Raw genomic sequence first — 27719 nt, forward strand, 5'->3', positions numbered from 1 at the left:
GGGAGAGAGGGAAGGAATCAAGACAGGAAAGGAAGACAGAGATGGAGCGGAAGGGAGCCAGACGGACAAACGGAAATTTCAGAGCGGCGGACCCCGCCCTGGCCCCACCCACGAGCCGGACTCCGCCCCCGAGCCGACTCCGCCCCCGAGCCGACTCCGCCCCCAGGCCGCAGGCTGCAGTGCCACCTCCAGCCGCCAGGGGCCGCCACGCCCAGCCGGCCACTCTCTGCGCGCGCGGCAGGCCCTCTCTCCCGCTTCCGCGCCGGCTGCTCGCCAACCTGCCGCCGCTCTCCGGCTCCGGCTGGGTCTCGCGCGCTCGGGCGCGGCAGGGTCTATTCGTAAGGGGCCTCGCGCCGCTCGGCGCACGCCGTCCCCCTGCCTCGCGGCGCGGGGTCTCGCGGGCCCCGCTCCCGCCCTCCGCTCGCCTGGCCCGGACCGGAAGCGGCGCCGCACGGCCTGGGCCTGGCGCGGGGGGCGGGCACCGGGGCCCGATCGGACATGGGCAAGAAGCACAAGAAGCACAAGTCGGACAAACACCTCTACGAGGGTGAGGAGTGGGCCACGGTGGGGGGCGGCGAGCCCACGGCCGCTCGGTGGAGTTTTCGTGCCTTCGAGACAATTCTCCAGCTTGCTAGGCGGGCCGGGGGTCGCACCTCTCGCGGGCAGGCCTGGACCCGCGAAGGGGGCGCGGCCCGCCTGAGCCGCGCCAGAAGCCCCAGGCGGGGGCGGCGTTCGAACCCGGGACCTCCAGCCGGGGGGGTGTCTCGGGTTGGGAGGTGTGAGGCGGTCCCGAGAGGCCCGGGAGCGTTCGGGGCGTCCACTTGGCGAGTGTCCGTCATTCAACAGGTGCGCCGAGGGGCGCCCACTGCGTGCCATTGGCCGTCTCCGCCTGTGCGCCTCAGACTGACTCTCCCTACCCAGTTTTACTCTGCGTTGTGGATACTGCCCGGCGGGGCTCTCCTTTAATCGAGACCCTTTCCTTTCGTTTAAGAGTATGTAGAGAAGCCCCTGAAGCTGGTCCTCAAAGTGGGAGGGAACGAAGTTACCGAGCTCTCCACGGGCAGCTCCGGGCACGACTCCAGCCTCTTTGAAGACAAAAACGATCATGACAAACACAAAGAGAGAAAGCGGAAAAAGAGGAAGAAAGGAGAGAAGCAGATTCCAGGGGAAGAAAAGGGGAGAAAACGGAGACGTGTAAAGGTAAAAGGTTGCGTTGCTTCAACTTTGAAGGTGGTACCATTTTCTGAGCGTTGCCGCCTCCCCCTGCCAACCTCATTTTATTTTCTTTGTGTCAAATAAGATGCTGAAATGCCTATGAAATCGGGCTGACTTTGAGGAAGAGCAGGGCATAATAGAAACATGAGTCATCTGTGAGTTTCAGCAACTCTTTAATTATGCTCTTAGTTGTACTCACACATCATCAGGTGGGTGAACAGCTGCTGCTGCTACTGCTGCTGCTGCTAAGTTGCTTCAGTCGTGTCCGACTCTGTGCGACCCCATAGACGGCAGCCCACCAGGCTCTGCCATCCCTGGCATTCTCCAGGCAAGAACACTGGAGTGAGTTGCCATTTCCTTCTCCACTGCATGAAAGGGAAAAGTGAAAGTGAAGTTGCTCAGTCGTGTCCAACTCTTAGCAACCCCATGGACTGTAGCCTACCAGGCTCCTATATCCATGGGATTTTCCAGGCAAGAGTACTGGAGTGGGGTGCCATTGCCTTCTCCGCTAGATATGTATACATCATGTTTATGTCTCTGTATTTTAACAACTTTTCTGACTTACTGATCAACTATTGAATCTTACTTCTTTAGTGAAGAAAGTCTACTATGTACCAGGCAGTAAAATAAGAGACTGTGAATACAAAGAAAGTTTTAGCCCTTCAGTAAGTCACAGTTTAATGGGGTAGTTGGATGTGCTAACAGAAGCAGCTACCCATTATACTGTGCTTAGTTGCTCAGTTGTGTCTGACTCTTTGCGACCCCATGAACTGTGGCCCACCAGGCTCCACTGTCCATGGGGATTCTCCAGGCAAGAATATTGGAGTGGATTGCCATGCCCTCCTCCAGAGTGAACAGTTAAGTCCTCATTTTCAGGAGCTGCTTCAAAGAGTGGTTTTTCCATCTAGGAAAGGTAAAAGGCATGCTCTAGCAAAGCTCAGTGTTCGAGGTTTTGGGAAAACAGTCATTTCGAAAGTAAATGTGTTGTCACAGAGCACCAGATTTGAGCTCCCTGCATCCTACAGCAAATTCCCACTGGCTGTCTAATTTTACCTATGGTAATGTAAATGTTTCAGTGCCGCTCTCTTAATTTGCACCACCCTCTCCTAACCCCTCTGGGAGCTGGGAGGGAGGTTCAAGGGGGAAGGGATATATGTATACCTGTGGCTGATTGATGTTGATACATGGCAGAAACCAACAGAATATTGTAAAGCAGTTAATCTCCAATTAAAAATAAATTTAAATTTTTTTAAAAAGTAAATGGGATCTATTGGGATTCACATTTTGTTCTGAAATACTGTAATGCCAAATACATAATGAACGACTTTCATCTTTTAAGACAAAGTCTGAGTCTGTTGAAGAGATAATTTGATCAGAAACCTTCAAGGGATATGACAGCAGTAATAAAAATACGCGTTTTCTTAACCATTTGCAATTACTAGAAAGGAAAAAAGAAAGTGGCTGCCATCTCTGTTTGTCACCTGGGTAAAATAGTAATAATAAACTTTCCTTCCAAGGATGATCACATATGTACCTGGAATTGTCCTAGACTACTTCTGCGCTTCCCAAATTTAACCTGTCACCAAGTGACTTATTGAATCATTTACTAGAACTTGAAGCTAAATTTCTGTAGGCTTATTTTTATAATTTTTTTATATTTATATATACAACAGAAATGTTCTAGACCATGTGATTAAACACATTAAGTCCCTAAATCTTAGTCTCTTTTTGGAATTTCCTATTTATATCTTTCTGCCCCAGTGTTTATTGCCTTTGTCTAGATTGTGACAATACGTAGAACTGTCAAATGTTTTTTCCCTAAATTGTAAAAGCCATGATTTTTTAAAATTCAAGTAATACAGAAGTGAACAAGAAGGAGGAGAGAAAAAATTTTCCTCACTCAGGTATCTCATTTAGTCTTTCTCTCCAAAAGTAACCAGTTTTGTTCTGGGGGGGATTGTTTTTTAATTATGTATTATTACAGGATAAAGTAATTTATGAGCATAGTTTTAGAAAGTCAAGAGTACTATTAATACATTTAAACATAAAAGCAGACTCCTGTTCCATCCTTCCCAAACCTTTTAGTTTTTTCTTTGGATATTTATCTCCATTTCTAAATGTTGGCTTATTTTGCTGTTTACTGAGTTTATTTGTACATCTTTTATTGACATCATGTTACAGAAGATGAGAATTTAAATTAATATCCTTATATAGCCCTTGCCCCCAGTTCCCCTTCCTGCATTCTCTCACTGTAGATACATCTCAGTTCTTAGTAAATTCAATTTCAGTGTTCATTTCTAATTATTGTTTATTGGAGACAAATGTAATATACAAATACAGGTCTGATGTTGACCAATTGGCTAATTGCTTTCATTTGTTTGGTTGTTATGTACTAATTCTTCAAGCTCTTAACAGATTTGTAAAAGCCACCTAGCTTCTGTTTTTCACATGGGCAAACCTGTCCCTTTTTTTTTTTTTTTTGAAACATCTGTCTTGCATCCATCCATCTCTGTCACTACCTGCTCTAATCTGGGTCAGTTGGTTAGACCTCCTGGGACTCTCTTTTGCCTGCTTTTGGATCCCATATCTTTCTCTTGATTTACTCCTTTGTTGTGGTGGAGTCTTAACTCGATAAACCCCCTAAGAAAGCATTCATAGAAGGTAGATTTTTGTAAGTTCTTACGTGTTTGAAAAATTTTATTGTACTCTCATGTACTCTCCTCATAGAGGTTAATGGTTTGACTCAGCATGGAACTCCAAATTGGAAGTTATTTTCTCCCAGAATTTTGAAAGCATTGCTTGTTGTTTTCTAGCTTCCAGATTTGCTGCTGAGAAGTCTGTTTCCTTCTGATTCTTAATTCTGTGAACATGGCTAGTATGTGCTCTCTCAAAACGTTTAGAATCTTTCCATTATCTTCAGTGCTCTGTTGCTTTCAGTTCCGAGATGTTTGCTTGAAGTATTTCTATGATAATTTCCTTTCCTCCATTCTCTCTTCTCTCTTTCCAGAGCTCCTGCTATTAGATGTTGGACTCCTCGACTGGTTCTCTAATTTTCTTGTGGTTTTTTTTCTCCTCTTTTTTTTGTGTGTTCTTCCTTCAAAGAGAGTTCCTGAACGTTGTCTTCTGGCTCTGGTCTTGAATTTTATTTCAGATCTTGTATTTTGAATTTCCAAGAATTTTTTCATATTCTCCAACCGTTCTTGTCTTAATATCATCCTGTTCTTTTTACATGGGGTAGGGGTATCTTTTATTTCTCTGAGATATAAATTGATGGCGTTTTTTGGTATTTTTCTTTTAAGTTTTCTTTTTCTCCTTGCATTGTCTCTTATTTTCCCCTCATGTTTCTTCAATTTATTTATTCCATCTCTTCCTTTAGTGTCAGAAGCATCATTTAGTTATCTGTTAGGCCTTTGTAATCTATTTTTTATTTTAAATGTGAAGCACAGAAAGGCAGATTATATGCTTTGTGCCTAGACAAAGTTTGTCAGCTGATGGACTTCACTGTGGGCATCACTAACAGGGACCTGATCACTTCAATCAGGAACCACCAAAGTTTTACCCTTTCTCAGGTTTCTGGGGTTAGAACTTTTCTCACAGATGTCTCCTTCCTTGCAGGCAGGAGGTATCTTGTTTTCTCTGGAGACTCCTCCACTTGCCTTTCATCTCCCAAATGTGTTCACATCTTTCATCCTCTGTAGTCTCGTCTACTCTTTCTTCCCACCATCATCTCATTTAACTGGAAGTTGAGGTAACTCCTTTTAACCACTTCTGGTTTTAGTTCTGGCAGTTACTACTGTTATGCCAGCTAATATACTTTTCATTTCTTGTTTTATCAATTATGTCATCTTTTTATTAAATACACTGAGTTTGATTATATTGCTGTACCATATTTTATTTTATATAACTTTTAAATGTTACAGGTAATGCTGCAGTGAACCTTACTGTTCACATCTCTTTGTATCCTTTTATAAGAATATTTTCAAGATAGGTTCTTGCAAGTTTCTCCCTCTGCCCTTTCTTTACTGTGGCTTTGAGTGTCATTAGCCACCTATATATTTTTATTTCATTGCAAACTAAGATGCTTTTGCAGCCACCATTTCATTTGGACATAATACCCTGCAGAGTAGGGCAGGAAGGTTAATGATTTCCACTGTGAAAGTGAAAAGTGAAATTCGCTCAGTCATGTCCAACTCTTTGCGACCCCATGGACTAATACAGTCCATGGACTTCTCCAGGCCAGAATACTGGAGTGGGTAGCCTTTCCCTTCTCCAGGGTATCTTTCCAACCCAGGGATCAAACCCAGGTCTCCCGCATTGCAGGTGGATTCTTCACCAGCTGAGCCACAAGGGAAGCCCAAGAATACTGGAGTGGGTAGCCTATCCCTTCTCCAGGGGATCTTCCTGACCCAGGAATTGAACCAGGGTCTCTTGCATTGCAGGTGGATTCTTTACCAACTGAGATATGAAGGAAGCACTGTATAAAAGGTAAAGTGGAAACTCAAAGAAGTGAAGTGAATTTGCCCAGGTCCCACTTTCCCAGGACTCAGGGGGAACCATGAGACATTTCTGGGGTGTCATTGATTCTGTAGAGGCTTTTTGGGTTATCCCAGTTTTTCAAACTGGACTGGGGAGGGGGACGGGACACTTCAGAAGAACACCTCTCTCCAAGCTGTGCTCTGGATCTCCAGGGAGTTTTAGTAACAGCAGCTGCCCCTGGTCTTTTCTTGGGGAAGGTCAGCTTTGTGACACCTGCGGGTCTGAAAGGGGCTAGAGTATATGTGGTTCTGAGGAACTGGTGACTCTTCTGTCAGTTCCATGTAGCAGGAAGGAGGAAGGGCACAAGAAAAGAATAAAACATGCCTTTGCCCTTTTCTCTTTTTTTGAGGGTAACTGTTTTACAATGTTGTGTTGGTTTCTGCCACACATCAGCATGAATCACCACCTAGGTGCATGTGTGCTCAGCTGTGTCCGACTCTTTGTGACCCTGTGGACTGTAGCCTGCCAGACCCTTCTGTCCATGGGGTTTCCCAGGCATGGATACTGGAGTGGGTTGCCGTTTCCTTCTCCAGGGGATCTTTCCGACCCAGGGATCAAACCCGCAGGTGTACATATGTGCCCTCTCTTCTGAACCCCCTTCCATCTCCCTCTCCATTCCACCCCTCTAGGTTATCACAGAGCACTGAATTGAGCTTCCTGTGTCACACAGAAAATTTCTACTTGCTATCTATTTTACATATGGTAATATAGATGTTTCCATACTATTCTCTAAATTCATCCCACCTTCTCCTTCCCTCACTGTCCTCAAGTCTGTTCTGTATATCTGCCTCTCCATTGCTATCCTGCAAATAGTTTCATCAGTATCATCTTTCTAGATTCCATATACATTTATTAATATACGATATTTTTCTTTTTCTGACTTCCTTCACTCTGTATGATAGTCTCTAGACTCATCCACCTCATTAGGACTGACTCAAATGTGTTCTTTTTTATGGTTGAGTATTATTTCATTGTATATATATACCACAATTTCTGTATTCATTCATCTGTTGATGGACATCTAGACTGCTTCTGTATCCTAGCTTTTGTAAAAAGTGTTGCAGTGAACATTGGGATACGTGGGTCTCTTTTAATTATGATTTTCTCAGGGTATATGCCCAGTACTGGGATTGTTGGGTCATATGGTAGTTCTGTTCCTAGTTTTCTAAGGAGTCTCCATATTGTTCATTATAGTGGCTATATCAATTTACATTCCCACCAAAAGTGCAAGCAAGTTCCATTTTCTCCATATCTTCTCTAGCATTTCTTGTTTGTAGATTTTTTTTAATGATGGCCATTCTGACCAGTGTGTGGTCATACCTCACTGTAGTTTTTATTTGCATTTCTCTAAATATGCAAATGAGCAATGTTGAGCATCTTTTCATCTGTTTGTTGGCCATTTGTATGTCTTCTTTGAAGAAATGTCTGTTTAGAGTGTCTGTCCATTTTTTGATTGGATTGTCTGTTTTTCTGATATTGAGCTGCATGACCTGCTTATATATTTTGGAGGTTAATCCTTTGTCAGTTGTTTCAGTTGCTGTTATTTTTCTTCCATTCTGAGGGTTGTCTTTTAATCTTATTTATTGTTTCCTTTGCTGTGCAAAAGCTTTTAACTTTAATTAAGTCCCATTTGTTTACTTTCGTTTTTATTGCCATTACTCTAGGAGGTAGGTCAAAGAGAATCTTGCTGTGATATGTGTCAAAGAATGTACCGCCTATGTTTTTCTCTAAGAGCTTTATAGTTTCTGGCCATACATTTAAATCTTTAATCCATTTTGAGTTTATTTTTGTGTGTGGTTAAACTGTTCTAGTTTCATTCTTTTACATGTAGCTGTCAAGTTTTCCCAGCACCACTTATTAAAGAGGCTGTCTTTTCTCCATTGTATCTTATTGCCTCCTTCCAAGATAAGTGCCCATAGGTGTGTGTTTTATCTCTGGGCTTTCCATCTTGTTCCATTGGTCTATATTTCTATTTTTGTGCCAATATTTTAATGTATCTTTGTAGTATAATCTGAAGTCAGGAAAGTTGATTCCTCCAGCTCCATTCTTCTTTTTCTTTTCTTTCTTACTTTGGCTGTTCAGGGTCTTTTGCATTCCCATACAAATTGTGAATTTTTTTGTTCTAGTTCTGTGAAAAATACCATTGGTAGTGTGATAGGGATTGCATTGAATCTGTAGTTTACTTTGGGTAGTATAGTCATTTTCACCATATTGATTCTTCTAATCCAATAACATGGTATATCTCTTTGTTTTTGTCTTCTTTGATTTCTTTCATCAGTGTCTTATAGTTTTCTGCATACAGGTCTTTTGTCTCTTTAGGTAGATTTATCCCTAGATATGTTATTCCTTTTGTTGCGGTGGTGAATGGGCTTGTTTCCTTAACTTCTCTTTCTGCTTTTTCATTATTAATGTATAGGAATGCAAAGGATGTGCTTTTTCCCTTTTAAAGTGTTTTTCTAAAAGGCATTCATAACTTCTGCTTGTATTTCATCACTTAGCCAGTCTACCTGCTAGGAAGATTGGGAAATATCTTTTAGTTAGGGGCATTATATCCTGATGAAAATCAGGAATGTTTTACTTAGAAAAATACGAAGATCGAATTTTAGGGAAGCACAGATGTTTACGACGCAAAACCCTATAGTTTTTCAAAGATGTCTTAAAGTTTAGTAATATTCTTTTGAATAGGAAGGCTCTGATTATATTAGGTAAAATGCCCAACAGGTGGGATCAGTAGTGTTTCTCCCTATAAAGCAATAGTTTTTAATACCAACCACTGTGTTTGATTACTAAGAACTACATATACACTTTACAAATAACAACTGGTACTTAAAAAGCAGCTATTACATTCTACATTATGTGCTTAGTGCTTTATGTATGTTTTCTCACTTTACCATAATCCTATAAGTCTGGTATTACATCTCTCTCTTTTTTAAAATTGTGGTAAAATACATACAGTATAAAATTTACTATCTTCATCATTTTTAAGTGTCTGGTAGTGTTAAGTATACGCACATTGTTTTACCACCAATTTCTGGAACTTTTTCATAACCATGAAACAACTCCCCATTACCTCCTCCTCCTGCTCACCCCTCGTAACCACCATTCTGCTTTATATCTTGCTGAATTTCACTGCTTTACATACCTCATATAAGTGGAATACAGTATACAGTAACACAATGTTTGTCTTCTTGTGACTGACTTCTTTCACTTAAGATTTATTCATGTCATGGCATGTGTTAGAATTTCCTTCCTTTTTAAGGCTGGATAGTATTGCATTGTATGGATATATCACATTTTGTTTATCCATTCATCCATCAATGGACATTTGGTTTGCTTCTACCTTTTGGCTATTAAAAACAATGTTGCTATGAACATGGGTATACATGTATCTCTTTGAGATCCTGCACTCAATTCTTTTGGATGTATATTCAGAAGGAGAATTGCTGGATCAAATTATTGTCTCTTTTATAGATGAAAAAACGAAGGCTCAGAGAAGTTAAGTAACTTGCTCAAGGTCACACAGGGCTAGCACAGGAACTCAGATCCTGCTCTTTAGTCTAAAAGAGTTGTTGAAATGGACCCCAACTCTCAATCCCTTCAGAATATATGGAAAAATAAAATCTGTACCCTAACAGAGGCACAATTCTAGTTCTGAGAGTCCTAGATTCCTTGGCACTGAGAGGAATCATAGAAGACTTTGCTCAGAAAGTAGCGTTTGAGCTGGTATTTAGAAATCAGAGTATACTGATGTTACACTACGATTGATTTAGGGTCAACTGTATATTCTGAGCTATTATGTAGTACAGTAGAAATATTCTTTTCATATCATGCAGTTAAACATAAGGGATCATATGTATAAAAACCCATGAGTATTATACTTCATGGGCTACTTGAGATATTTTCAAAGATAATCTGACAACCCGGTTTTCATTTATATGCTGACTTGAGAAGCTGACCCCTGAACAGAATGCTGCACTACTGTGAAGGTAAGGAAGCTTACACACCCAGTAGAGAATTAAGAACAGTAGCATGATAGTGGGCAAATGTGAGGGTGTCTATAAGGGACATAAGTAGTTCTTTTTTAAAGCACAGAATCCATGAAGAGGAGTATAGGATAAGATCCAAAAAGTGGTTGAGATGTCAGCGTATGGAGCTTGAACTTGAATATGTAAGCAATGGAGAGTCAAAAACTTACTGAGTGGAAGAAAGATAAAAAGTTGAGCCTTAGTAATGACAATCTGTTAACACAATCAGCAGATATTGAAGAGAATAGTGAGCGTAAGGAGACTTTTTCATTGAAATAGCTCAGATGAGAAGTCTGTATTCTTTTATTGGAACTCAGACCTGTTCTTCATAAAAGCATAATCTAACCTAAATTCTGTCTTGACTGCTTTGCAAGTCAGCTTCAGGTGTAAATGTTCAAAGAATTTAGGCTAGTCCTATTACTAAGGATGTTATCAGAATAAAATGACAAGTGTTTTTCTTTAATTTTTTAAAATTACGAGCATTAACAAGGAGAGGTAAGAAAGCCTTCTTCCATAAACAATGCAAAGAAATAGAGGAAGACACTAGAATGAGAAAGACTAGAGATCTCTTCAAGGAAACTAGAGATACGAAGGGAACAATTCATGCAAAGATGGGCACAATAAAGGGTAGGAAGAGTATGGACCTGACAGAAGCAGAAGATACTAACAAAAGGTGGCAAGAATACACAGAAGAACTATACAAAGAAGATGTTAGTGACCCAGATAACCACGATGATGTGATCACCCACCTAGAGCCAGAAATCTTGGAGTGCAAAGGCAAGCGGGCCTTAGGAAGCATCACTACGAACAAAGCTAGTGGAGGTGATGGAATTCCAGCCGAGCTATTTTCAAATCCTAAAAGATGATGCTGTTAAAGTGCTGCACTTAATATGCCAGCAAATTTGGAAACTCAGCAGTGGCCACAGGACTGGAAAAGGTCAGTTTTCATTCCAATCCCAAAGAAGGGCAATGCCAAAGAATGCTCAAACTACCGCACAGTTGCACTCATTTCACACGCTATCAAAGTAATGCTCAAACTTCTCCAAGCCAGGCTCCAGCAATACATGAACCGTGAACTTCCAGATGTTCAAGCTGGTTTTAGAAAAGGCAGAGGAACCAGAGATCAAATTGCCAACATCCTTTGGATCATAGAAAAAGCAAGATATTCCAGAAGAACATCTGCTTCATTGACTACGCTAAAGCCTTTGACTGTGTGGATCACAACAAACTGTGGAAAATTCTTCAAGAGATGGGAATACCAGATCACCTTACCTGCCTCCTGTGAAACCTGTATACACATCAAGAAGCAACAATTAGAACCAGACATGGAACAGTGCTGCTGCTGCTGCTGCTAAATCACATCAGTCACGTCCGACTCTGTGCGACCCCATAGACGGAAGCCCACCAGGCTCCCGTCCCTGGGATTCTCCAGGCAAGAATACTGGAGTGGGTTGCCATTTCTTTCTCCAGAAAGGAGTACATCGAGGCTGTATATTGTCACCCTGCTTATTTAACTTACATTCAGAGTACATCATGTGAAATGCTGGACTGGATGAAGCACCAGCTGGAATCAAGATTGCTGGGAGAAATATCAGTAACCTCATATGTGAAGTTGACACCACCCTTATGGCAGAAAACAAAGAGGAACTAAAGAGCCTCTTGATGAAGGTGAAAGAGGAGAGTGGAAAAGTTGGCTTAAAACTCATCATTCAAAAAACTAAGATCATGGCATCCGGTCCCATCACTTCATGGCAAATAGATGGGGAAACAATGGAAACAATGAGAGACTTTATTTTCTTGGGCTCCAAATTCACTGCAGATGGTGACTGAGGCCATGAAATTAAAAGATGCTTGCTCCTTGGAAGGAAAGCTTTGACAGCATATTAAAAAGCAGAGACATTACTTTGCCGACAAAGGTCCATCTAGTCAAAAGCTATGGTTTTCCAGTAGTCATGTATGGATGTGAGAGTTGGACCATAAAGAAGTCTGAGTGCTGAAGAATTGATGCTTTTGAACTGTGGTGTTGGAGAATACTTGAGAGTCCCTTCGACTGCAAGGGGATCAAACCAGTCAATCCTAAAGGAAATCAATCCTGAATATTTATTGAAAGGACTGATGCTAAAGCTGAAGCTCCAGTATTTTGGCCACCTGATGTGGAGAGCCAACTCATTAGAAAAGACGCTGATGCTGGGAAAGACTGACGGCAGGAGGAAAAGAGGAGACAGGACAAGATGGTTGGATGGTATCACCGATTCAATGGACCTGAGTTTGAGCAAGCTTCAGGAGATGGTGAAGGACAGGGAAGCCTGGTGTGCTGTAGTCCATGGGGTCACGAAGAGTCAGACACAAATGAGCGACTGAACAACAAAAACAACAAGCATACATAGGACCTTATTCACAATGCTAGAGTTAAGTAAAACTTGATTTTTTATTGATGTAACAGCTTATAACATAACCGTTTTATGGGTCCAGCATTATATTTTGTCTTTTGTTACACTATAGCATGCTTACTACCAAAATTTAGTTTCCCTCCATCACAATACAGTTGATTCATTTTACCCCTTTCACCCTCCTCCACATTCCCCTCTGGTAACCACTGCCGTGTGCTTTGTGTCTATGTGTTTGGGTTTTTTGGTTTGTTCATTTATTTTGTTTTCTTTTTTGTTTTTTATGTTCTACATATGGGTGAAATCATAACAGTATTTGGCTTTCTCTGTCAGACTTATTTCACTTTAGCATAACACCCTCAAGGTCTATCAATGTTGATGCAAATGGCAAGATTTCATCTTTTTTTATGCCTGAGTAATATTTCATTTCAATGTGGCATTTTCTTTCCACTCATCCATTGATAAGCACTCAGTTTGTTTCCATATTTTGGCTGCTTCTGCTGCTGCTAAGTCACTTCAGTCATGTTGTGCGACCCCATAGACGGCAGCCCACCAGGCTCCCCCGTCCCTGGCATTCTCCAGGCAAGAACACTGGAGTGGGTTGCCATTTCCTTCTCCAATGCATGAAAGTGAAAAGTGAAAGTGAAGTCGCTCATTCGTGTCTGACTCTTCGTGACCCCATAGACTGCAGCCTACCAGGCTCCTCTGTCCGTGGGATTTTCCAGGCAAGAGTACTGGAGTGGGTTGCCATTGCCTTCTCTGATGTTTTGGCTATTATAAATAATGCTGCAGTGAACATAGGCTTACATACATCTTTTCGAATTAATGTAAATAAAACTTTTAATGAAAATTTAAACTTATTCCTATATAGTAAATTCCTGTTTTATTAAAGTACTGTCCTGGGTCCCAGGAGGCATACATATTCACAAAAACTGACTTGAGTGTTTATGCGCAGCATTGTTCTGATTTCTTTACTATTTTAATACTTCATAGCTTTATGGGGTAGGTAGTATTAGTAGCTCATTTTGTTGCTGAGTTAACTGTAAAGTAGCTTATTACTCAGGAGGAGAAATGAATGACTGTGATTGTTGAACAAAGTGGAAATTCTGTCAAATCACAGTTCATTGACTTCTTTTGTATGAATCTGCCACACCCAGGATCTCAGGGCTGCTATAGCTTATTCCAGTCAGCAGAAAATCCTCCCCACTTTACCCCACTTGGCTGTTCTCTCCTGAAGTGATCCTCTTAGTCACACAGGCTCTTCCAAGAGAAAAGGAGGACTCTTGACTAAGGACATAAGAGCAGTATTGGTCCTCTGATAGAGGGATTCTTTGTTTGTTTATTCAGCAAATATCTGCCAAAAACCTGCTATGTATAATACTAGACTCAAATAATAAAGATAAAATACAGTTCCTACTCTGTAGGACCTCAGAGTTAGGCTGGAGAATCAGACACGAAAAGATAAACTTCATGGCCTGGTAAATTCTAACAGAGGTGTGAGTGAAGTGTTCTGAGAGTACAGAGGAAGGTGTTCCTCATTCTGCCTTGGGGACTAGGGGAAGCATCTAAGAGCTAAATTGTGGGACAGATGCTCTTTTCAGCATAGGGCTGAAGATGAAGTGTAGCTTCAAAGTAATAGAAGTGATTTTTTCAGTTGAATTGTAAAGTCAACTGTTAAAGCAAAGTTCTGAAATTGTTTTGCACACTGGAAGCAATATTTGGATATAGGTTTCCCTGATGGATCAGATGGTAAGGAATCTGTCTTCAATAAAGGAGACCCAGGTTCAATCCCTGGGTCAGGAAGATCCCCTGGAGAAGAGAATGGCAACCCACTCCAGTATTACTGCCTGGAGAATTCCATGGACAGAGAAGCCTGGTGGGCTACAGTCCACAGGGTCAAAAAGATTGGACATGACTGAGCGACTAACATCGATACCTGTGTATGTTGTTGTTGTTGTGAAAGTTACTCAGTCGTGTATGACTCTTTGTGACCCCGTGGACTGTTAACTCACCAGGCTCCTCTGTCTATGGAATTCTCCAGGCAGTAATACTGGAGTGGGTTGCCATTCTCTTCTCCAGGGGATCTTCCTGACCCAGGGATTGAACCTGAGTCTCCTGCATTGCAGGCAGATTCTTTATCATCTGAACCACCAAGAAAGCCCAGATATCTATCTATACATCTTCTGAAAAGTGACCAATCTGAAGGATAATACCTGGAACTTCAGCTGGTAATTCTCATGCTTTCTGGTTCCTTCTTCATGCTATCTCTTTTGATTGATTAATTCTACAAATATTATATATTAGGCATTATTGAGGTTGGGGGTAGAGAGCTGAATAACGCTTGAACCCCTCCCTCCCCACCAGGAACTCCAGTGAAACAGGCAAGCGTGTCTATCTATAACATAGTGCAATGAACTAGTATTAATAATGTGAGCAAAGATTTACTTCAAAAGTGTACAAATTAATAAACTTACTATTGCTGCTACTGCTGCTAAGTCGCTTCAGTTGTGTCCGACTCTGTGCGACCCCATAGACTGCAGCCCACCAGGCTCTGCCGTCCCTGGGATTCTCCAGGCAAGAACACTGGAGTGGGTTGCCATTTCCTTCTCCAATATAAAACTTACTATTGAGTCATGGATAAATAGGAATCCAGTTTGATATAAGTGCAGTGTGTTTGTAGTTACAGAAATAGCTGCTGTTTCTCTCTTCTGCCTCAGACTTTCATACACACAGAATATTTATTCTCCCTGGAATTCTGTTTCCACCTCCACCCTGACTTCCACCCCCAACCTGGCTAAATTCTCTCCTTCAGATCTCAGCTCAAATGCTACTTCCTCATAGAAGTCTTCCCATTCTTTTCCAGTTCTAAATTAGACTCCTCCAGCAGTTATTCTCTCCTTGAAATCTGTTTGCATTTTTTTACCAAGTTGTTTAATGTCTGCCTCATTTCACACTGTCAGCTTCCTAAGGGCAGGGCTGTGTTTGTTTATCCACCAGTGTGTGTCCGCAGCATAGAACGCCATTTATTTATTGAATGCATGAATGAATATTTACCATGTGCTAGGCACTGTGCTAAAAATTCACATACACTTATTTAATCCTCAAAACAAGCTTCTAAGGTATATATTATATATATTATTGTGTCTATTTTAAGAATGAGGAAATTAGGCCCCTGCTCCACCTTATGTAGTTACTCCATGACCTCATAGCTAATAAGTGGCAAAGCCAGAATTTGAACCCATTTTATAAACTAATTATATAACCCTCCTACCTGGAGTTAAATGGCTCTAGTATTTTTGTTTAGTTTTCTCTCTGTAATTAGCAAAATACACTGCTGTTAACCAGAACTATATTAACTTCTGGTTTTACATATCTTACTTTTAGTAAATGACATTAACAATTGGATCCTGTAGTATTTTGGAATCATAAAAAAGAAAATTGGAACGTAGGAATCATCAGAGTGTTAGGTGGAGAAAGAACTGTAGAGATCAAAGCTTGTTGTTTTATAGGTGAGACTGAGACTGAAACAGGAGAAGAACTTGTTCAGATTTACATTCTAGTAAATTAGAAGCTAGATCTCCTAATTTCTAGTCTGGCAATAACATGTTACAATATCTCCTTTCACTTTAGGGTAGTTTCCAAGTATATGTTATTTATATTCTTTTTCTTTTCTGGACTCTAGCCCGGAAGGCTATATTCTCTTGCCATACCAAATAGTAAAGTGTTTACTGTAGACCAGGCTGACTAGATGAAGTTACCAGATAGGGGTAGTTCAGAAACATAATACCTTCCTTTGGTGCTTTTTAACTTTTCTGTTTCATGGTCATTTCACCATCTCATAAACTCGGTAAGATAAATAAAAATCAATAGTTGAATCTCTATCTTGCAGATAAAGAGGCCTAGTGAAAGTCAGTGAGTGCCTAAGAAGGTCAGAGTGTGTTAAAGATGAAGCTAGAGCAAGAACTTGAGCCTCTAGACCATGTGTCAGCAAACTAGAGCCAACACCGCTTAATTTTGTAAATAAAGTTTTATTAGAGCACAGTCACACCCATTATGTTGTCTGTGGCTGCTTTCTTGCTATACTGGCAAAAGTTAATATTAACAGTTGTCACTGACATTATGGACCACAAAGCCTAAATTATATGTTACCTGGCTGTTCACCAAAAAAGTTTGCCAATCCCTACTCTAGACTTTGTGCACTATGGCCTTAGTTCTTTCCACCTAGGAGAGTGCTTAATTGCCTTTCAAGCTGTCCTTTATCCACTGTTTACATTTAACAGGAAGAGATCTTGTCTCTGAGGTCTTTTTCTATTGAACAAATGTTCAAAACCTGCCAACCTACAAAAAATTAATGCCAGTTTTTCTGGGGAAAAGATACAAAACTTCCCTGAGTTAAAAATTACTGCTCCAGAATATGTCATAGGGCCATAAGAAAAGACACCAGTCAACTTAATGGAAACTGACCTCAACTGCACAGTAAGTACAATTTATAACATTGTTCTCTGGAGCTTCAGCCAGTCATATTTTCTGTATTACATGCTTTGGACTATAGAACGTGAAGCTCTGTATCACTGATGCTCCAAGTGTGATCCCTGCATGGGCAACACCCACAAAGCCTAGAAACTTGTTAGTAATGCAGATTCACAGACTCTACACTAGACCTACTGGATCGGTAATTCTGGGGACAGGACCTAATCATTAGTGTTCTCCCAAGACTTTCAAATGATTTTGATGCACGCTGACGCTTGAGAACCTTTGTGAGACCTCAGAATTTGCATTTCTAGTAATTTCCCAGATAATGCTGATGTTGCTAGTCTGGGAACCACACTTTGAGAACCACCACTCTGGATACTAGAATAAGAAATTAGTATGTAGGCCAAGAAAATAAGATCCTATTGAGAATCTTGATTCTCAAGAGTGTAAAATAGATAGTTTGGGGCAGTTTTACTCTAAAATTTAATTTTTAAGATGCAAAAAACAGGATTTTTTTTTTAAAACTATTACCTGAATGCCAACCATTCAGCTTTAGCAAAACATAACATTTTGCTTTTTGCTTGGTTTTATGGTTTTTTTTAAAGATATCATAGTACAGACACCGATGATGCTTTCTGTGTATCCTCCCAGAATCCATTCCTCTTCCTCATTCCCTAGAGAGAACCATGAATTTGGTGTGTATCACATGAAAACTTGTTTTATAATTTTACTACTTCTGTGTATATTTGCAAAGTATACTTCATATATTTTCAAAACTTACATAGCTGATCTTCTAAGAATTCTCAACTTTTTCCTCTACAAATTGTTTCTAAACATAATGCTGATACAGTGTAATTTTAGCCTATTAATTTTACCTGCTATGTAAATATGCCATAATTTATTAATCTATTTCCTTTTAGTAGCATTTTCCTTTTAGTAAGTTCCTAATTTTTTTACTGTTTCACAGAGTGCTGAAGTAAATATTCTTTTGCGTGTCTTCATGTACAGTTGTGAAAGGAAGTTTCTCTAGGGTACATGCCCAGGAGTAGAATCACTGAGAAGTAGAGTAAAAGATTGTTGTGGGTTTCCCTGGTGGGTCATTGGTAAAGAATCCACCTGCCAGTGCAGGAGACACAGGTTCAATCCCAGGCTCGGGAAGATCCCCTGGAGAAGGAAATGGCAATCCACTCCAGTATTCTTGCCTGGGAAATCCCCATGGACAGAGGAGCCTGGTGGGCTGCAGTCCATGAGGTCGCACAAAGTCAGAGACAACTAAAGCAATTTAGCACATACACATGCACTGCAAGGTATGAGAGCCCTATTTCTCCACATTTTTTTCAGAACTTGACATTTTCAGACCTTTTAATTTTTACCACTCAGAGAGATGTGAAGTACCTTCCGGTTTTTAAATTCATAATTCTCAGAGTTCCAGGTATCTTGAAGCTAGTTTTCATGTTTCTTAACATTTCTAGGTTTTTTTTTTCCTGGGGCTTACCTGTGATTTCCTTTGCCCATTTTCTGTTGGGTTATTTGCCTTTTTACATGAATTTGTAGAGGTTCTTTATGTAATCTTTGCTAATATTTTGATTTATTTGTGTTTCTCAGTAGCTAGTCTTTTAGTTTTATAGATAAAATCTTTCCCTATTCTTAAGTCATAAAGATTCTTTTACTTTATGTCAAGTTTTAAAAGTAAGTCTTTAATGTATCTAAAATTTACTTTTGCATGTGGTATAAGGTGGAGCTCTAATCTCATACAGATAACCAGTTGTCCCAGCACTACCATTTCGTTGTTGATTTATTGTGCGACTCTGTGATCTCTCTGGACTTTTCTGTGTGCACGAGTCTGTCTCTGGCTCTCTGGTCTCTGTTTCATAGGTTTGTTTGGCCCTGTGTCAAACCCACATTGTCTTGTCACTTTATACAAACTAATAGCACACATTTTATTGTGACCTTTTTCACACTTGTTCTGACTGTACTTGATGATTCACTCTTCAAGATAAATTATATGACTGGCTTGTCAAATTTCATGGAAAATCCTGTCTTACAATTTTGATAGGCTTTGCATTTTATTTATAGATTACTTCGGAGCGAACTATCTTTCAGTTCATGAACATGGTATATCTCCTTTATTCAGGTCTTTCACAATGGCCTTTCAATAATGTTTCATAATTTTTCCTAAAAGGTAATTGGTCATCTTTTATTAGATTTACTCCAGGTGTATTATTTTGCTATTATGAATAGTATTATTTTTCTAATTAGTTAATTCTAGCATATAGAAGCACTTTCCCCCCATTTATGAACATGGTATTCTCTTATTTCCCAGTAGATGGCAGCAAAATAACATTAAGATTTCATTATTAATAATCTTCAGTGGCATCTTATTTTTTTCCACTGAAATTAAATGATTTCTTTTAAAGGAATCAATTCTGAAGTATTTCTAAATTATCTCTTTTTGTTCCATTTAGGAGGATAAAAGGAAGCGAGATCGTGACCATGTGGATATTGAGGCAGAAAAAGACCTACAGTGTCCGGCCCCTGTACGATTAGACTTGCCTCCTGAGAAGCCTCTTGCAAGCTCTTTAGCCAAACAAGAAGGTTGGAATAACTCGAAATTAACTGTCCTGAATGAGGAAGCTGAAATTATTTTAAGGATGTTAGCCAGGGAAAGTTAAAAGTTTAAAAGCTGTTAAAATTTGTTAACATTTTCTTATATTACTGCTTAAGAACTTTAAGTTAAATTCTGTTTCAAACTTGTTCTCTTCAGCATATTTGAAAAATAAATGGAATTTCTGTATGAGGTAGTTTAATGATGGGTATGAGATAAGTCATGTATAGAAAAGAAGCTAAACAATACTCGCTAAAATCTTCTCTTTTAAAACGCTGTTCTTTCTTTGCCTTAGAAGTAGAACAGACACCTCTTCAAGAAGCTTTGAATCAACTTATGAGACAACTGCAGAGGTGAATTTTTTTTCCAGCATTTTATAACATGGAAATTGAAATGGGAAATAGAGGATCCAAACCACTTCTTTTTATTATTATTATTTCAAATCACATTTTGTGGCCTATATCCAAATGTACTTGATTTTAAAGTGGATGATAAATATTTTGCCTGGCAATAGAAGTACTCCAAGAGGCTGACTTTTAGATGTTCTCGTTTGGTTTGTTTTAACTGGCAGCTTGAAGAATGTTACATAATCCTCTTAATGGCAGATTTTTCCTTAATCTAAAGTAACTTTTGATGTTAAAGCTTTAAACCAGGATTAAACAATACAGGTATTTCCATTTGCTAATAGATCAAAATAACTTCTATATGTCTGTGCTGCTTATCACTGCTATGAGTGTTCAGTAATTACCATCTGGGAGAAGGAACAAGATACCATAAACAAGATTTGTAACCCTCTCTTAAATGTAGGAATTTGTTCTAAAAATTATAATATCTTGATAAAAATCAATGTGAAGTTCTTAAAAGAGAAAAGAATAACTTGATCCTTGTTAAAATATTTTGATACCTCAGTTCACTCAGAATTTAAAGTTTTAGCCCAAAGACATCTACATTATTAGCAGAAGATTCATGGATATAGGGCATACATTCATATAGTGAGCTTTCTTCTGACTGTGTTGGACTTATATGTCAACCCCAGAACTTATCATAAATATTTTTAAAAAGAAAGCTATCTGTATTCAGCACCTATTCAGTTTTGCAGTGGAAATCAGAAATCAGTGGCCTCTCTTCCTTTTTGGTGTTAAAGAACAGTTGAGAAATTTACATCTCAAGTCTTGACACTTGAATAAATCATTCATTGCTTGTCCCAAAGGAGTGAACAGGTAAGTATTGAGCATTTCAACTCAATTAGAATTCTTGACTATAAAGTGTTTTGGTTACATTTTAATTTTGTTTCTTGCAATATAAGACTGAAATATAAGTTAATGATGTCTCTGTAAGAGAAATCTACTTATCAGAGTCTCAGTCTGAGAATGTTCACATTGCTCAGAACATTATGGGAATTAGAACTCAGAGCCATATTTTTTTTTTGAATAGCCTTAGTAATTCTTGATCTTTGAGGCTCAGCGCAAATACTGGAAAAGAATGTAATTGACCAGGTTTAGTAGTAGCATCTTTGGTCAAACCAAGTCGGACTCTATATTAAAATGACTAATTTTAGGGAGTGTAGATAATTTGCTCTGAAGAGGTCCTCCAGAGATGCTTCGTGATGTTATTCAAGTAACTTGTATGGACAGTATGCATTTGGATCTGTAAGTTCCAAACTGGACATTTTTGCTTATTCTCAATATTTTTTACTCTTACAGCTAGGCGTCCTGGTGGGAAGAACCAAGGCAGATACACACACACCTGAGTTCAGATTCTAACTCGGTATTTTATCAGATTTATAACCTAAAACAAATGATTTGACCTCTGAGCCTCAGTATCCTCATCTCTAAGTGAGGATACCAGCTCCTTGATGGCTTTTGTGAGCATTAGATATAAAATACATCAATTCCCTACTGTGCCTGGCATGTGGTAAATTTATTTTTTAAATTGCTGCTATTATTATGACTTTTTAAGCATTTTTAATGCTGTGATTATTTGGAGTAAGAAAGCTTTGATATGCCCAATTTCCAGAGGAAAATAACAGTCTAATGAACTAATCATATAGAGCAGTGGTTTTCAACTCCATCATGTAAGTACCAAAATTCAACCCTAGAAAAACCACTGCCTGGACCACTCTTCCTCCCCCAAGAGATTCGCATGTAGTAGATCTAGGGTTAGCCTCCCACCACACTGGAATTCTTTTTAAAGCTCCTCTCATGATTCTCATACACAGCCAGAGTTAAGAACCTATGATAGAAAGCACTGGGCCTCAAGTTTGGGGGTATTACGATAACCTTTTTAATGTCTGTTTTTTGAGCACTCCCCTACACACATGATAGAAGTTATACCCATTAATTTAAGAAAGTATATATGGTTGTCCTTTGGAATCCACAGGGGATTGATTCCAGGAGCCCCCATGGGTACCAGAATCCAAGGATGCTCAAGTCCCTTACATAAAATGGCAGCATTCCAGTGAACAGTCAGCTCTCATATCCGCATTTGGGAAACCCACAGATACAGAGGGCCAGCTATACTCATGAGGATGCAACAGCTCTGTGGCCCACCAAGAGTCCAAGCCTAGTTAGAAACCAGTGTGGAAGACTGCAGATGTGCATTTTAGTTACTATTTCTGCTTTTTCTCTATAGGTAATAAAAAATACATAGTATTAATCTCCCAGAGTACAAGACATTTTTTAGTTAGTCTAGATTTCTTATTTTGTTTCATCTTGCCCTGTTGAGAATTAATTAAGCTGCATGTTTTAAAAGATTCTGTCTTAAGGGTACAATTTATATGTAAAGCATCTGAACCTTATTAAATAGTTATTAGTCTTTAAAATCATTACTTCAGTTTTTAGTGAAAAACATATTAGCCTGCTACAAATTCTACATCTGAAGGATTTCCTCTGACTTAATACTCCTTGACCAGTAGTTTTGTTTGTAGTAGAAATAAAATTGCTTTTTTCCTTTCTTCACAGAAAAGACCCAAGTGCTTTCTTTTCATTTCCTGTGACTGATTTTATTGCCCCCGGCTACTCCATGATCATTAAACACCCAATGGATTTTAGTACCATGAAAGAAAAGATCAAGAACAATGATTACCAGTCCATAGAAGAACTGAAGGTAACTTGTTATTTATGTTGTATTGGAGAATAGACTGAGCTATGCTACAAAGTAACGTATCTATTCAATTGAGAGAAATCTGTATGTCTGGTATTCAGAATCATTCTCAAGTTTATTTTAACATCCGAAATATGTATTTTTTTGGTCTTAGAAAACATGTAGAAAACCAGACAAAATAAGTCATCTACTGTCTTTATTATTTTGTGGGTTTTGGTAAAATTTTGGAATTCATGTGTTCTATGAAATATTTTCTCAAGCTTTAAAATAAAAATGTTTTGATTTTAAATTTCAGATTAATACAGGTAAAATTGATTTTTAATTGAAGTATAGTTGATTTACAATGTTGTATTGGTTTCAGGTGTACCACAAAGTGATTGGATATGTATTTTTTTTCTTGATTATTTTCCATTGTAGTTTTTTACAAAATATTGAATAAAGTCAGTATTTTAATGGAAGTTAATTTAGAGTAGTTTCTTTTTCTGTTTCTGGACATGTAAAATAGCGAATAAATTGGATTGTCGAGAAATACCAAGCAGAAGTTTAATTACATTTTCTAATTTGATGAAAGTGAGTTGCTTCGTGAATTCACTTTGGCTATATTTTTTAAGCATATTTTCTTCAACATTCAGCAATAAGAAATTTTAAAATTACAAGTAAAGAACCTACAAGCCATGAAGATGATACATATGCCTGATGTTATAGTTGACGTTTTTTCTATCTTTGAATAGCCTTGGTGTATATGCTAGTTTCAGAGTTAAGCGTTTCATTTTAATCATCCTAAAGAAAAGGAGCCATGTGTTTTCTTTTTTAATTTGCTCTGTACCAAACCACTACAAACTCAAGTGATTTAAACAGTGTCTACTCTACCTTTGTTTTTTTTCTGAATGAACATTGTTCTCACCTGACCCAAGGGCTGGACCCTAATCATTTATAGAAGTAAGACAGTAAATGTTATCTTTACTTGGTCTGTCTTTTTTTTAATACATGTTGATTAGCTGAATTTTATGAATAAGGCTAGCATTTAGTTCTGTCTTTACTATCAGCTTGAATATATATTTCACTGAAAAACCTGAATTATATTCTCTTGTATTCAGAGAAATGGAAACTTTTCTCAACTTTTCAGCTGGTGAAAATTAAGCTAAAACTGTTTATTTCAGCATATTTCTGATCTTATTATTGCTTAATGGAAAATTTTTCAGTTTTTTTTCCTTTCTGTGAATAGCTTTCCTTTGATCTTTCCCTTACGATGACAAGAGAGAGTAGAAGTATGCCCGCTAAGTGTTTTTGAGCAAATGGTCAAGATTTATCATAATTGAAATGAATAAGTATTTTTAACTTTGGAGTTTTCTGTAGGGCTATATTTTTTCCTCAGGAAAATTCAATAGCCCCATGTAATGTTTAAGTAGCTTATCCAGCTCATTAAGCTGTTCGAGGTGTTTTTTTAAAAAAATACTTGGAAGTTTGCAGAAAGGTCATTCAACTTAATGAAAGACCAATTGCCATTACACAAAAGTCCAGTAAAGTCTAGCACATGACAGTTAAGATTCATGGAATAAAAGGGCTTCCCTGGAGCCTCAGTGGTAAAGAACCTGCCTGCCAGTGGAGGAGTAAAAGTGAAAGTCGCTCAGTCGTGTCTGCCTCTTTGTGACTCCATGGACTATACAGTCCATGCAACTCCCCAGGCCAGACTACTGGAGTGGGTAGCCTTTCCCTTCTCCAGAGGATCTTCCTAACCCAGGGATCGGACAGGAGATGCAGGTTCAATCCCTGATCCAGGAAGATCCCACATGGCATAGAGCAACTAAGCCTGTGCACCACAGCTATTGAGCCTGTGCTCTGTAAGGAGAAGCCCCAGCACTGAGAAGTCTGTGCATCACAACTAGAGAGTAGCCCCTAGAGAGTAGTCTGCACCTGGAGAAAAGCCCACACAGCAACAAAGACCCAGCACGGCCAAAAAGTATTACTAAATAAATAAATAATTTTTAAAAGATTCATGAAGTAACAGATCAGACCTGTAATCTGTAGAATGATCCAGTACTCTTGCCAGTTATAGGCCCAGTGGTCGTTTAGTATAGTAGTCATCTAGTTTGTCTCCCCTCATTTGCCTCTCCTTCCCCAAATATATATTTAATACTTTTAATGGAAGCTTTTCAGAATATCTCTAGCAAAGGTTCTGAACCTGGGGTCCTTTGGGTATCCATGGATGAGCCTTTAGAAGGATCAAGAAATTTATAAAATTACAGGGAAATTTTGTGTTCACCTTTGTATTACATGTATGTGCTTGAGGAGTAGATCCATAGCTTTCCTCAGATTCCTCGAGATGATGACCTAACAAAATCCTAACTGATTAGACACTTGGCCAAGAACTGAGGATCCACATATATACTTCGTCTGCTCTAAGTTTATTGCCAAATTTATTGTGACACTTGACTCAGTCTTCTCATGTACTTTTAAATAATACTCAGTCTACCTGTTTTCATTACATTAAATATTCTAAGCTGTCATCACTAGTTATTAAATAGTGGGGCTTAAATGTTTTAAATTCAGAGGAGGTTGAGGATCAGATTCTTTTTTGTTGAGTTTTTATCATTTTTATTTAGTAAGGCTTTGTCATAATCACTGTCACATTTATACAATGTAAAAATTACTTAACTATGAAAATATGCAGTGGAATTGAGTTCCCTAGCACATGTGCATACTTTGAAATTTAAACCAAAAGTACAGTTTTGATAGTTTGCCTACTCTGGTTACATGTTGTAAGTCTTTGAAGTTGTATGGTTTATTTCAGGTTGGCATAATTTTGCAACATTCTGTAAATTATATTTAGCTTATAATAGTATCCAAACACTTAAGAGAAAATTAGTATAAATGTTTTGTCATTTTTGCTCAGTTAATTTGACTCTGGTAGGAAATACTGTGATAATTTAGCATTGTCCCAGTTTTCAGTCAAGATCCAAAACAAAATCTTTAATTCATAATGGATAATTAAGATGTTTGTTTTTAAACTAAGGATATTTTTTAATTAAATGAAATACTCAGTAATTATTAAATGTAAGATAGAAGTATTTTCTAATTCTCTTTGTGTGCAATAAGATTATACTGAAGAAACCCATTTTAAAATTTTATCTCAGAATCTAAAGTTTATGCAGTTACTATAGAATGTTTAAGACTTTTTAACAGACCAGGACAGGAGGGTACTTTGTTTTGTCTTAATACATTCCTCCCTAATGCTTTCTCTGCAGGATAACTTCAAACTAATGTGTACTAACGCTATGATTTACAACAAACCAGAGACGATTTATTATAAAGCTGCGAAAAAGCTGTTGCACTCAGGGATGAAAATTCTTAGCCAGGTAAAGGAAATTCTTTGTCATAAATAATAATTATTATAAAATTTATATTCCTTTGATTTTGGTCATAGTGATACAGATCCAATACAGTTCAGGTTTTATTTTATAGACAGGTTATATTAAAGTAGGAAATATTAAATGAAAAAAAAATTTTAACATAGAGAATAAAATTACAGCAGAAAGATTCTCACTTGGAATTGATACAAATAAATATTTGCATTCACTTGTAATTATTTATTTGGAAGCTGTTGAGTTGGTATTCATCAGATAGACTTATATTCACTGTGAAACAGACATCATCTTGAATTCCAGGACAGATTACATGAGTTATGAAATCTTTTGGAAGGAAAGCGCCCTGTATCCCTTTGCAGGTGTGGAAGCTAATGTTCTGGTGAAGCACAGGATCTCCTTCAGGTAGAAAGAAAGGAAATAGACAAATGAGCAATCACTTGGAATTGTCTGAAAGCCACCTCCCCACAGGAGCAGACTCTGCCTTGAAGAACAAGAACCGATACATAGTAAGGTGTGTGAGGTGGGAGAAATGTATGCAGAGGATGCATCATTATCATCGTCAAGCTTCATGAGGAAGCTTACACAATAACTTATTCAAAACAAAGATGCTGTAGATAGTGGCAAAGAGTGACAGGAGTCTCATCACAGATCGGTGGCTGATGAAATTGAAGTGATCACTTGCATCTACTGGAAGAGGAGGAGAGCTCACCAGATGAATCACGGCTTATGAGGTTTTACTCACAGCTCTGAATAGATGGAAAATTGACGGAGACAAACCTGGCACCTTATCTTGGCAGGAAGTCAGAAGACTGGATTCTAGTTTTATCTCTTTTCCACTAACTTGTGGACCTTGGGCCTCTGTGTTCTTATCTGTAGAGAAGAAGGTTTAATCCGAGGTCTCCACGATAATTGCTAGCATTTATATGCTCATTTTAGGTAAGAGCTAGAGTAGGGAGGATACCAAGAAGAACAAGATAGAATGATTTTGGGAAAAAAAAAATGGGTATGAGGAAAAGAAAGAAATCAGAATCAAGAGCTCAGGCTGAAATTGAGGGGAGTTGGAGGATAGTAGAAACGAGTCGTGTGCAGGTACACGTGGTTTTCCAGTTTTTGTCGTGATCATCTGTATCACAGTTTTATGTTGAAAGAATTGCCTTGGGGTGCAGATGTCTTGGTGTCTGTGTGCTTGGCTCTGAAAGCTTCTTGGATCCACTTAACTGAGGAACGAAAAACATTTGGATTGATGATGATTCTTGCACTCCTAATATTTAGACAACATCAATTTCCACTCTTTCCTAAAGACTTGGGAAGCTGTAATGTAAGCCAGTTACCCATCTTTGGCAAAATATGCAGAGGAAAGGGGAATATAAAGTGTTTGTCCCATCCTTTGCAGAAAGACTCAGAATCCAAGACCAAGCCATATTCCAATTTTTTTAACCTGCAAATACTTATTTTTGTATTTGAAGTAAAGGTACACCCAACAAATGCAGTGTTTACTCCAGAATATGCACATTTAATTTTTAGAATAAAGTTTGATTTGCAAACATAATACATCCAAGTAAATTTCTCAACTTTGATTTACCACGGTTTTCTTATGTTTAAACAATGTAGTTAATACAAGATGCAAATGATTCTGATAGCTCTTGCATTTTATTGGGGATGGGGTGGCTGGAAGCACAAAAAAAAACTTCTCCACTTTCCCCTTTCTCTCTCTGTTGTCTTCCTTTCTTTCAGATCTCTTCCTGTTGAGGAGCCCTACCCATCCTGTGTTATAGCTTCCTGTTGACTGTTCTCTCCACCCTAGATGGGAGAGATTCTTACAACAGTGATTTTTAAATGTTTAAATTTAGACCTTCTGAGTTACTCTTTTAATAGCACATCTCCCAAGAGAGCCCAGCACACCCTTCCATGAATGGTGTCTTTTCAAAAATAACTGGTTTTTAATTCAGTGTAAAAGTTGTAGAGTAGTCATTCATCGTTTTTTTCAGTTATACACAAATAGTGACTATTT

General features: G+C 38.7%; 1 protein-coding gene across 8 annotated transcripts in view; it reads left to right on the top strand.

Annotated features, from left to right (window-relative positions):
• The first annotated feature begins 253 nt into the window (after positions 1-253).
• Positions 254-27719, top strand: part of BRD7 (bromodomain containing 7) — a 47095-nt gene continuing 19629 nt past the window's right edge. For all 8 annotated transcript variants that reach the window (XM_081513640.1, XM_081513638.1, XM_081513643.1 and 5 more), the window contains exons 1-6: positions 254-547; positions 992-1200; positions 19102-19231; positions 19537-19594; positions 22202-22346; positions 25589-25699. In XM_081513640.1, coding sequence (XP_081369766.1) covers positions 499-547; positions 992-1200; positions 19102-19231; positions 19537-19594; positions 22202-22346; positions 25589-25699 — 702 coding nt within the window. In that variant the 5' untranslated portion in view covers positions 254-498. The remainder of the gene's footprint in view (positions 548-991; positions 1201-19101; positions 19232-19536; positions 19595-22201; positions 22347-25588; positions 25700-27719) is intronic.

The sequence above is a fragment of the Giraffa tippelskirchi genome, chromosome 7 (assembly GCF_054371585.1).
Source record: "Giraffa tippelskirchi isolate mGirTip1 chromosome 7, T2T-mGirTip1v1.2.pri, whole genome shotgun sequence".
NCBI lineage: Eukaryota > Metazoa > Chordata > Mammalia > Artiodactyla > Giraffidae > Giraffa > Giraffa tippelskirchi.